Genomic DNA, 13,106 nt, shown 5'->3' with positions numbered 1-13,106 from the left:
TGCTGGACTTATGCTGATCACTTCTTTAGGTATATAAATGTTGAATAACTATAGTGTACACCTGAAACTAACATAATATTGTATGTTAGCTATATTTTAATGAAAATTTTTAAAAAATGTTTTTAAATGGTAAATGTTCACCAATGATTCCATCCAATGATCCATTTCCAGGCTTTTAGCCAAGAGATGTGAAAGTATCTATCTACACAAAAATACATACATTGAATGTCTACAGAAGCTTCATTTGTAATAGCCATAAACTGAAAACAACCCAAATATCCATCAATAGGTGACAAGATCAACAAATTAAGGTATATTCATATGATGGAATACTACTCAGGAAAAACAATTTAAATATGCAAGAACATAGATCGATATAAAAAAAGTATGCTCAATGAAAGGAGTAGGGTATCTGATGGACACGTGTCCCTTTTGGGAGACCACCTCAGGGAAGATGTAGATGCTTGATCAATGTACTGTACACCTGAAGCTGAACATTAATGAATGCCAACTATAATTTTATATATATAATGTGATGGCTCGGTGCGATGTTCGGAGGGATAGTGGATGGGGGATGGGGGGAGGGGGGTCCACAGTGTGAGGGATATAAATGATGAACCTCTAAGTATTACCTTGTCTTGTGCACCTGAAACTAATAATAAAAAAAGAGAACTGTATATATTCCATTTTTGTAAAATTCTAGAAAACAGAAACTAATCTATAATGACAGAAAACAGATCAGTGGTTGCCTAGGGAGGGAAAAGGGGTTTCTGAAGAGGGTAGGAAAGAGAGATTATGAAAAGGTGCAAGAAAACAGATAGGGGTGTCATTGTTCAGTATTTTGTTTGTGGTTATGGCTTGAATGATTTATACATGTTAAAATTAATCAAATTGTACACTTTAAATATGTGTAGTTTATTGTATATAGTATAATGTAGCTTGTTGTATGTAATCTTAATAAAGCTGTTTAAAAATGATTTTAAAAAAGCCAGTAAAAACCTACCTTTTCTGTGGTATGTTTATATAAATAAAGGGAAGACTTGAAGGAAATGCAAAGAAAGGTGAACAGCAGGAGTATGGGAAATTTTATCTACTTTAGACTTGCAATTACTTAAAATAATTTTATATGGAAACTGGGATAATGTTACATTTTAATAAATGTGTTATCGGAATCATCTTACATTTAATGGGGTTATTTAGCACATTCAATGAATTGTGTTCAAGAAATGCAGTAATTTTCAATCATAATGATATGTTCATAATTGCATGTTTCCTCCAACCTCAAAAGAAATTTTAGAATTATAATTTTATATAAACATGCTCACTCACTAACCAGTTTATATTAATTTTCAAGACATTCCATTTCAAGGAGAGTTTCTAATGATTAATGAATGTTTAAAGCTTTAGTAAATTAAATCTTATACCAGTTAGGCAATATTATTTTAAAATGTCTATTTCAAGCATAGTCATTTATTTTAAAGGAAAAACGATTATTGCACTGAGTAAAAACAACTAATAGATACCTCATGCTGTTTAAATTTCTCTTTCCACATTTTCTCTTCTTTATGGAGTTCATCATTCATCTTCTCCTGTTCTTGCTGAACAGATGACAATATTAAAATATATTCACATATCAAAGAACATTATGTTCATTATATGTAATTCTCACTACATATATTTGTAAATAAGGATTAAAATAACTCACCCATTGATTTTCAGTTATTAGTACTGTGATAACATCTTTAATCTCAATCTAAAGTGTCATATAAATGATAGCTAGAGTTCTCATTTTGAATAGATAAAGATGTTTGGAACCTGGGAAAGTTGTTTTACTTATTTGGATATGTTTATTCACATCATAAAGAACATTGGCTAGAAATACTATTGGGCAATGTAAAAATTATAAATAATAATGGTTGTAAAATGGGCTTTGCATTACAATATTTTTCTCTCTACACCATCCCATTTAATTTATATAATAAACTAGTTCAGTGGGTAATGATTTTCTTTGAATAACTTTTTATTAAAACATATTTTGTTAGGGATCTGAAGAATAAACTAAACAGTAAAATATAATCCCTTTAAGATTTCACTTATCACAAGTTCACACATTACCCCAAATTTAGCAATATAAGCTTATTGTAAAAGAAGACTATAAAGGATCACAGTAGAAATAGGTCTTATCATTGGAAGATCATAAAGGTTTCATGCAGAAGATTGTATTTGAAATGACTGGGCTTTCAATAGTTTACAGTGATATTTATTAAATGGTTTTGAACTAGGAAAATTACAGCCGTGCTTTCAGGGAAATCATAATGTTACATTAGCTAGAGTTAGAGACAAAAAGCCAAGGACACTAAGAAGATCACTAAGGTAGGTACTAGAGAAGCCCACGTGAGAATCAGTAAGGGCCTTCTGTAGAGAGGGTGGCAGGAGCCAGAACAGACACAAAGACAACGTAAACATGAAATTGCCACAGATTGTTATATGACTGCATATGAAGGACGTGGGAAAACTTCCTTGGACATTACCATATATGAGCTCTGGGAACTTTTGATAGGATTTATGAAGGAAAATAATGTGCATTTTTTGTTTTTGTTTTTTAATAAATATCCTTCAGATAGCACTATGGTGGGTGAATTTGTGGATGATTAAAAGTAGGGTGAACAATTAGAGAGTACAGTAAACATTCCAAGCAAGACTTTAGGATATCCTAAAGTATGAAGGAGCAGTACCTATATGGATGGAAAGATGGATAATAAAACTCTTAAAAGGAAGAGGGTAATAGGAGAGAAAGAAGGTCAAAAACAGTCCTCACTTTTCCAGCTTGGGCTATGCTGGTAGTATGGCTTATCAAATTAACGAATACCAGAGGAGGAGCATGATTCAGAAAGAAAGACAATGCACTCAGTTTTAGGTACATTAAGTTCCGACTGTGACGTACCTGTAGGAGAGTTATGTAGTTCAGTTCTTTGTTGTTGTTATAAATATAGACTTGGTTCTGAGCAACCAAGGCTGAGGATGAGATTATTAAGAGACAAAGTATATGGAATAAGAAAAAGGAAGGACAAAGAAGGAAAGTCTTGGGTACTATATTCAAGGAGAGAGAGAAAAGAAGCTTAAAAAGGAGGAACTTCCAAACATGTAAGAAAGACAATCAAGTCAGTATGGTCCCAGAGAAGCCAAGAGAAAGAGAAATGGTCAACAATGTTTTACTGGTATAAATTGCTACAGAGGCCACAACAAGAACTGGAAAAGAAACCTGTGAGGATAAACCCAGAAGTCGTTGGTTATTTTTATCACAAGCGGTTTCACTCAGTGGGATGTTGGTAAACACCTAGCAGGATTAAAATAATGAGGGGCAAGGAAATGGATATAGTAAAAATAACTACTCTTTTAAGAAGCCTGACTATGATGAGTAAAGCTAAAGAGCTTGCTAAAGTGAGATATATGGGCAAAGGTGATCGCATGGTTTTTCCTTTGTTTCGTTTGTATGATGGGAGAAAATTAATATGCTTATAAACAATAAGAAAGGAGGAAGTTGATGAGGTGTTGCGCATATAGGAAAAACCAGGGGTAAATTGGAAAATGAAAGAATATAGAACAGAGGAGGAAAAGCTAACCTTTGGTAGAAGGAAAAAAATCTTTGTTACTGAGATAGAAGCAAAGGCAAAAAAAAAAGGGTGAATATAGAGGTTGATGCTAACTACATATGGGGTTAGAAAGGAGAGGAAGTCCATTGATGCAAAAATGTTGTGTGATCATATGCTAATAATGAGGTGAGACTTTTATGGAATGAGATTTACAATAGCAGTTTGGGGGAGTAAGACGAGGAGGCTAACAAAAGACACAGGAAAAAAAAACGCTAAAAGGAAGTAAGTCACATATTTAGAACATCATTATAAAATTATGGAATGGCCCTTCTGGAACGCTTTTAAGCCCCAAGGCATAAGAAAGCATGCATTAAGGAATTTATTAAACCTACTGTCATTTTTTTGAAAATCATGATTTTATGATGGAAATGGCCACATTAATTTAGTGTGTGGGAAGGTAACTATAACCAAAGGAAAGCTAAGGATCAATAGTATACTACTAAAAAAGCCATAACCAAAGTGGTTCTGCAATATTATAATTATTTTTAATCTGTTTATTTTCTATATAATTAGGAAATGCAATGTACTCAATTTGGGGGGTTAAAATACCCTGAAGTGCCCAGGTGAGCATGTGCCAATGTTCTTTCTATATATGGAACATTCAAATCTAGCAATTTCTGAGTAATATCTAAGTCAACTTAAGTGATCTAAGACAGAGAAGTCAGTCCTGCCTGCTATGTAAACATTCTGAAGATTCTGATAGCCCCCAGTAGGGTCCTAAAAATCAACCAGTTTCTCAATATGCCCCTACCATCACCTGAGAGTGTAGAACTCCTGGGGTGATGTTAGGCAGAAAACCAAAATAAAAATAACACAAAACTCCACACCAAAAAATTTCTAGTCAAAGGAATTAGCTTAGTTATGAAGATAGATGAAGTACAAAAGCATCATCTACATGCTTGAACCTCTTTAGCCAAATATGTCTTACATAATTGCTATTTATCAGACCACATTGCATATCAATAAAATTCTGTTACCTTTTCCTATGATTAGAAGCATATAAAAAAGCAACAATTTATGCTGTAAATGTTAGCCTTTCTAGGATGCTTTTTGAAATCTCATAGAACCTAAGCATTCCCATAATCCAAAGCAGTACCTGAAATTCCAAAGAATTTCAACAAAAACTAACCAAGGAGCTCATATTAATTAAATATTGTCAATTTATAGTCAATCGCTTCTATTATGCGAGGTAATTAAAAGCCGTAGAACAGAGCTCAGTCTACACTACAATCCAAAATATCAATACACTTCAGAAGTAGCTGCGGTTCAAAAAAAAAAAATGTATGAAAAACAAAAAACAAGATTACCAAAGCACTCTTACCTTCCGAATATCCTCTAATTTATTCTTTTCAATTTCAAATTGTTTCATCCAGCAATGTCTCTTTTCTTCTTCTTCTTGAAATTGCTTTTCTTCTCTATCCCTCTGAGCTTTGAGTGTTTCTTTCTCTTGGTCTTCTAGTTCTTTTTGTTTGTCTTGCCACGCCTCAAAAGATTGCCTACATCTTTCCTCCACTTCACAGTATCCAAAATTTATTTCACCATCATCTGCACTCATGAAGAGGAATATTATTATTTTTTTAAGATCAAACCTGTCAAAAGTGATCCAGTGTAAAGCATTAAAGTAATTTTGAAATGAAGGAATAATTTCAGCATATCACTAAAGCAAAAAAGTGATAAAATACACAAAAATATAGTCTTGAATATACATGGAAATTGCATTGCAGTTAATAAAGAAAACACATAACTTGTCTTAAGGTATTTCATAAAACTTAATATAAAAACATAATATGTGTGTGTGTGTGTGTGATTGTGTGTGTGCACGCACACACGCCTGTGTGTAGGTAAGAGCCACTTAATAAATTGAAGGTTGGGTATATCTATTGCAGTCAGTTATATATGTGGAAAAATTATAAATATATTTAAATCAAATTTATTTAGGAAGTATAAAGAAAACTATGAGAATATGTAATCAAATAAGTAAAGGCATAATTTCAAATATTGTGATTGTGCTTTTCTTTGTCAAAAGAAAAAAATTCTAAATTTTCTTAAATGGCTATGATCAGATAAAATTTATTAAAAATATAATTTAGCAGTTTAGTCCACCTGGCAAAACATGTTCATCTACAGGCAAGTCATGAGGACCGGGCTCTGGAACAGAATCAGGACTGCCACACTGGGTTTTACTTCTCAGAAATTCTTCCTTTTCTATTTCAGATAATATCTAAGGGGTTAAAAGAGTACCAATGATTAAAGAAAACCAAAATAGTAAATCTATCATTTTAACAATATATTAAATATTTATATACACATGTCCAGAACTTTATTTACTTCAAACCTCTCTCAAATATAATTCTATAGCACATTAGTAATTATTGTCTTTATGGTGAATAAAAATGCTTTTACTATGCAAGCCAATTGTATTTTACCCTCTTTACAATATGCAGAACTCTAATCACTCTATAATTTAATCTACAACATTCAATTAAACTACTGACAATAATTTCAGAATGTTTCTACTAATATTCGTTTTCCTCCTCATACACTTCTGTCTTATCTGTAGTTATTGCTCACCTATACAAATTGCTAATATATTCAGTATATTTAAAAAACAGAACTAGTGTCTACTTTAATCTGAATTATACATAAATAGTAATTTTGATGAATACTTGTCCACAATTAGATATCCACTATAATCTAGTTGGAAAGAAATGGGTTCTCTATTCCAATGAAATGGCAGTATAATAACTCAAAACTAATATTTCCAGTTTCAGTGTTACCAAAAATAGACTAATAGACATACATGTAAGTAATTTTCATATTATTTTAGACATCTTAGGAAGTAGGAATAAAGTTAGATTAAAAAAAATAGAGTTAGGTAAAATGAGAGTTAAAAATGAATGCTGAATTGTAGAAGAGGTTTTCCTGTAAATATATTTTGGGGGAGATGGGGAGGTTAACCAAAAATGCTAGCTAAATCTCCTTAATTCTGACTTTTTCAGGGATATTTAATTTTACCTTTAAAAAAGTAACATAAGATGTTCTATGTTTAAAGTTTCTATAGAATATTTAAAGTCTCTGCTGGAACACAGTACATTCCTTAGCAAGGTAATAAACAATAGACTACATTCATTATTTTTCTCAGTTTTTAGGAAAAAATATGTACTGCAGTTCTGTTTTATCTACAGCACATTCAATTCACAAGTATTGATACTTCAAATCACTGTTTCTAATATTTTTAAAGATTCAGTTTGAGTGGTTTTTTATTGTATGCCAAGAAAACATAAAACCAAAAATGATATTCTTAAATACAATTAATTTTTAACTCAGTTAACTTTAAATCAGTGAAATATCATCCTAAGAGGGAAAAGTAAAATTTCTCACTGTAATATTGAGTACTTCTAGTCAAATGCGGAACATATACCTTCATTAATTGGTCTGGATTTTCTTTACATCCAGTTGATAGTTCTATCCTTAAATGCATATGATTATTAGAAGTTGCTCCATAACTACAGCCTAGAGAAAGAAAAAAAATATCATAACTTTAAATACTAGAGTAGGGCATAACATGTTAAAATCCGAAACCCATTCATCATCCTTTAATCTCAAATCCTATTATAGTATATTCTTGATCAGTAACTCAAAACAACAGAAAAATGGTGAAGAAGAAAAAAACAGGGGATCTTCTCATAATTTTCTAAACCACTGCTACAATTGTAGTTATATAACCTTTTATGTAACTAATTTTCTATAATTGGTCCTTTGATTTTTTCATAACTAAGCTATATAATTGCCAATATATTTACATTTTCATTGTATAAAAGTAACTCAAAATATATAAACAAGTTAAAGTCCCCTATAACTTAACTGTAGAAAATCACTGCCAAAATTTGAAGCATCTATAATGTTTACATATCCATTCACACAGATGCTCAGGACAAAATCTTGGAGCCACTTTCCTCTCTTCCTTTTATACCAATCCATCAATAAATCCTTTCTAGAATATGCATAAATCCTTTCTAGAAGGTTTCTAGAATTTGACCATTTCATCATTTCTACTCAAATCACTGTCATGTCTAACCATACTATCAAAATAGTGTTGTATAGACTCTTGTTATCTCAAGGCATCTTATCTACAGTCACCAGAATGATTGTCTCAAAATATAAGTCAGATACTGTTACTCCTTACTCAAAAACCTTCATATATGTAGAACAGAATTGTCGTTCCACACCATGGTTTATAAGAGCCCCGTATGATCTGATTCCTGGTGTTCTAATATACAATTATGAAGGCTTACTGTTCTTCAAACACATTAAGCCCACTCAAGGGGGCTCAGCCTTTACAATTCCCTCTTTCTGGAACACCAGCTCACTAGATGTCCTTGTGGTTCATCTTCTTACTCATTAAGATACGTTCTCAGTCATTGTTCAACTAGCACTTCTTCAGAGGAGCTTTCCCTGACTACCTTATCTAAAATAGCAACCTCCAAACTCTATCCCTTTACATTGATTGTTTGCCTTCATAGCAATAATCTCTTGAAATATTATATATTTATTTATTTGCTTATTGTCTTTCTCCTCACACTGGAACATTAGAACAGGAGAGTAGAACCTTTGCCTGTTTTGTTCTGGGCTGTATTTTCCGTGGCTAGAATGATCTGAACAACACTGTCACACAGAAATATTTGTTGAATGAAGATCTATGAATACCCACATTATAATGTATGCTAATATTTGCATAAGTGACATTGATTTTTATAACAATTTTAATAATATATCATGAATATTTCTTATGTCATTAAATAATTGTCTTGCATAAATAACATTGAATTTTCTACCAAATTTTACTAACATACAGTGAATATTTCTTAGGTCATTAAATATTTGTCTAAGCCACCTTTTCGAATGGGTGTATTGTTGAGCACACCAAGGTCCTGTTGAACATTTAAGTTGTTGCCATTTTTCATTAAACCAAACCATGATTAATTCTAGTTAAATCTTTGATTACTCTATTATTATTAGAGTAATTCCAAGGAGTAAATTTGCTCAGTTGAAGAAAATAAAGATCATTAGGCTTTTTATATAAATTATATTTTTCTTCAAAAAGACAGTCCCAAAATTAGTTTTCTTCTCTTTAATATAAACAGAATGTCTGGTTTTAGTTAGGATTGGTGAAAACAAATGTTGGTGGCTAGTATTTATTGGAGACATAAGGAAGGTAGTATGGAAAAATGAGTAAATAAATTAAATTTAACAGTCCAACATACTATAGACATTATATTAGAGTTAAGTATATATATATATATATATATATATATATGTATGCATATATATGTATACATATACATATATATTCATATATACATATGCATAAGAGATCAGAACTTCAAGTGGTTTAATTTTCTAAATTATAAATTACTCATACTTACAGAAAACTTATCTGCCAAGCTGATGAAAACTATACTTACTTAAAACATCAGTATCTTCTAAGTCCTGAAGAATGAGTTCTTCAGCCGTTTTACTCTTATTCTTTATGATGTTAATACAGTGAAGAACTGACTCCGGTAATTCATCTAAATCCTAAAAGTTTCAATAATGAAAGAAACTATAATATTGTTTATCAAAAAACTATGTGTCAATTATTCCCTCCTGCATTCCACACCCAAAATTTGAGCAGAATGTGCAAAAGAGATAAAGGCACCATGCAAAGAGCATAGTTCAAATAAATACACTTGGTCAAAATTTACTTTTCATTTTCAAGTGTCATGTATTATCCATGACTCTTTTGGATTTCATAATCAAATGAAGAATCTCAGGATTTTTCTTTTCACTTAAATTAGCTGTAGATAAAAAGACACAGTTATGTAAAAATATTATTTTTTTCCAAAGTAATATGTAAATTACTGAAATCCTAATTGAAACCCAAAGTGTAATTATTTTTTGAAACTTTACAAATGAGTATTTTTGGAAAAAACTTAGTTGAGAAGATTTTGAAACAGCAAAACAACTAAAGGAATTTAACCCATTGGATATTTAAAAATGTAAAATTACAATGGTGAAAAATAACAAAATAACAGAAAGGAATAGGTAACCTTACATAGATTATATATATATAACAACTAAATATAAACAAAAGATATGAAACATCAATTGAGAAGAAGTGAATCACAAAACAAGTGAAACATGAGAAAATTTCAAATTAGATCTTTATTACACAATATACCTGGAAATAAATTCCCATTGGATTAAGGATTTTAATGTAAAAAAATAAATCCATGAATAAATTTTCTAAGCATATAAATGGGGAAAATACACATATGACAAGATAATATGTTTGATTCTCAAACAGTAACTTTCTATAGGTTTAAAGATTTCATATAAATTTTGCTTTTCACCTATATATGATCAAATTAGAATGTCCATGAGTAAATAAAATAGCAGGATACAAATATATATGCAAACATATATATAATATAGTATAACCCTAATTTTACCCAAAAATGCACATATATACACATGGTGATTTCTATTTTCAACATATTTTTTTTATATTTAAATAGCTATCAATATATATTGCTTAAAGATGATGCTAAGGTTAAAAACAAAATAAATACATAAAACACATTGAGAAAGGAATATACTCCTGAAAAGCTTACTGCAGCTAAAAGGCTTAAAAGTCCAACACTTAATACTTACTTTATCACTATCATCACTCTGGGTTTCTGATTTTGAATCACTATCAATATCATCTTTTTCCAAGGAAGTAATGCTGATTTTATCCAACTCTGCTTCTATTTCTTGGTTGAGCTTTGCCTCATCAGAGTCGTTGTCTTCCATCGTCCTTCATAGTAAAACAGAACCATTTAAAGAATGTTAAAGAGGCTAATAGGCAAATAAAATTTATGGGTTCTTTAATGTGTCATACCAATCAAATACTATTCTTGTAAACGTGTTTTAGTTTAACAAACTTTTATCATATCGTATTAGGGATGTACAATATATTAAATAACATTGTTTTATCTCTCCATTCATTCATTTTTTTTCTTTAATGTTTGACTATAAAATGATCGATTCTAATGACAGTCTTTTAATTCTGGAAGGGAAAAGTTACGTGGAATGGGCTGGCTTACCTTCCTGAACAAAGATGCTCTACAGTAAAACTCACCCTTATGGAAATGATTAATGGCAAAATACCTTTGAACAGCTTGAATATTCAGAGATTAAAATACATATAAGAGAACTTATGTTCACACCAAAATTTGTACATGAGTGTTCACAACAGTTTATTCATAATAGTCCCAACCTGAAAACAACCAAAATGTCCCTCAAAAGATTAATGTTAAAAAAACTCTAGTACATGCCTACCATGGAATAACACTCAACAATTAAACAAATGAACTGATACATGCCGCAATACATAGCACAGATATGATGAATCTCCATGAACTACGCTGAGTAACCAAAGCATGACATAACTGTATGATTCCATTTCTATAACATTTTTAAAATTACACAATTTTATAAATGGAGAACAGATTAGTGGAAGCCAGGAGCTGGGGGTACACTGGGTTGGAAAAAGGGGGTTATAGTGATAAAAGGGCAACATGAGAGATCCTTGTAGTGTTGGAACTGTTTAGTATCTTGTTTGTGGTAGTACGTAAGGGAGCATATTCAGATAATATAAACGTATAGAACATATACACACAAATGAGTACAAATAAAACTGAGGAAATCTGAATAAGAAGATTGTATCAATATTAATATCCCAGTCATGAAATTATATAGTTTACCAAATATTACCATTGGGAGACACTATACAGAGTGCACAAGGGATATTTCTGTATTATTTCTTAAAACTGGATGTGAATCTACAATTGCATCAATAAAATTTAATTAAAGACAAGCAACCCAATTAAAAAATGGGCAGAGGACACGAAGAGACATTTCTCTGAAGAGGACATTCAGATGGCCAACAGACATATGAAATGCTCTACCTCACTAATCATCAGAGAAATGCAAATAAAAACCACAATGAGATACCACCTCACTCCAGTCAGAGTGGCTATCATCAATAAAACAACAAACAACAAGTACTGGTGAGGTTGTAGAGTAAAGGGAACCCTAGTGCACTATTGGTTGGATTGCAGATTGGTGCAACCACTATGGAAATAAGTATGGAAGTATAAGAGATCCAAGTATCTCAAAGAACTGGAAATGGAACTACTTTATGACCCAGCAATTCCACTTTTAGGTATCTATCCAGATAAATCCAAGATGCTAATTCAAAAAAATATATGCACCCCTATGTTTACTGCGGCATTATTTACAATAGCCACAACTTGGAAACAACCAAAATGCCCATCGGTAGACGAATGGATTAAGAAACTGTGGTACATTTATACAACGGAGTATTACTCGGCCATAAAGAAGAATGCAATCTTACCATTTGCAACGATATGGATGGACCTAGAGAACATTATGCTAAGTGAAATAGTCAGTCAGAGAAAGACAAATACCATATGATCTCACTTATATGTGCAACTAAAGATCTGAATAAATGAGCAAAGTAAACAGCAATAGTCTCAGATATAGAGGAAAAACTGATGGTTATTAGAAGGGATGGGAGTGGGGATGAGGAAGAAGGGGAAGGGATTAGGAAGCACAAATTGGTAGCTACAATATTGTCACGGTGATATGAAAGACAGTTTGAGGAATATAATCAATAATGTTGCAAAGATTTTGTAGGGTGTCAGATGGGAACATTTCTTATTAGGGAGACCACTTCTTCGACAACGTAGATGCTTGACCGCTGACTGCACTGTACACCTGAAGCTGAAGTTGAATAATATTGTATGTCAACTATAATTTAATATGTATAGTCACAGGATATGGTGTATAGCATAGGGAATAGAGTAAATGGAATTGTAATAGATATATACGATGTCAGACAGGCAATAGATTGGAGAAGGGGGGTTATCACTTTGTGAGGGGTGAAATGTCTAACTATTGCATTGTTTTGTACACCTGAAACTAATAAAAATTAATTAAAGACATCCTAAGTACTAAGAAAACAGTTAAATAAATTATAACGGATCCAAGAATCGAATAATATACAAATCTTTTAAAAAAATACATTTACTGTTCTTCTTTGGAAAAGTAGCCAAGGAGGAATGACTGAAAAAAGATAAGTGGCAGAAAAATAGGCAGAGTACCATCACTTTTACGTAATCACATACACACACACACACAATTTTTAGACATAGAAACTTTCTGAAAGACACTGGGGACCTGTTAATTTCCATTCCATAGCTTTATGCTAGGTGATTTTTTAAATAATGAATCGGTGCTACTTTTACAATTTTAAGAGTTGGTTTAAAAATACTAAATTTTATCCTCTCTCCTCCAAAGGAAAGCAAAACAACACTACCAGTGTAAAATGCTACCCTGCAATCAAAC

General features: G+C 31.6%; 1 protein-coding gene across 1 annotated transcript in view; it reads right to left on the bottom strand.

Annotated features, from left to right (window-relative positions):
* The window catches only part of LRRIQ1 (leucine rich repeats and IQ motif containing 1), a gene marked incomplete at its 3' end in the record, with an annotated part of 181,737 nt that extends 171,246 nt beyond the window's left edge, over positions 1-10,491 (bottom strand). Inside the window, exons 1-6 of the mRNA XM_081060280.1 lie at positions 10,347-10,491; positions 9,119-9,230; positions 7,075-7,166; positions 5,757-5,874; positions 4,975-5,198; positions 1,524-1,598 (exon numbers count right to left, since the gene is read on the bottom strand). Coding sequence (XP_080916406.1) covers positions 1,524-1,598; positions 4,975-5,198; positions 5,757-5,874; positions 7,075-7,166; positions 9,119-9,230; positions 10,347-10,487 — 762 coding nt within the window. The 5' untranslated portion in view covers positions 10,488-10,491. The remainder of the gene's footprint in view (positions 1-1,523; positions 1,599-4,974; positions 5,199-5,756; positions 5,875-7,074; positions 7,167-9,118; positions 9,231-10,346) is intronic.
* Positions 10,492-13,106: the final 2,615 nt, after the last annotated feature.

The sequence above is a fragment of the Rhinolophus hipposideros genome, assembly GCF_964194185.1.
Source record: "Rhinolophus hipposideros genome assembly, chromosome: 9".
Taxonomy (NCBI): Eukaryota; Metazoa; Chordata; class Mammalia; order Chiroptera; family Rhinolophidae; genus Rhinolophus; species Rhinolophus hipposideros.
Note: the sequence above shows the minus strand (reverse complement) of the source record. Positions and strands in the feature narration are given on the sequence as shown.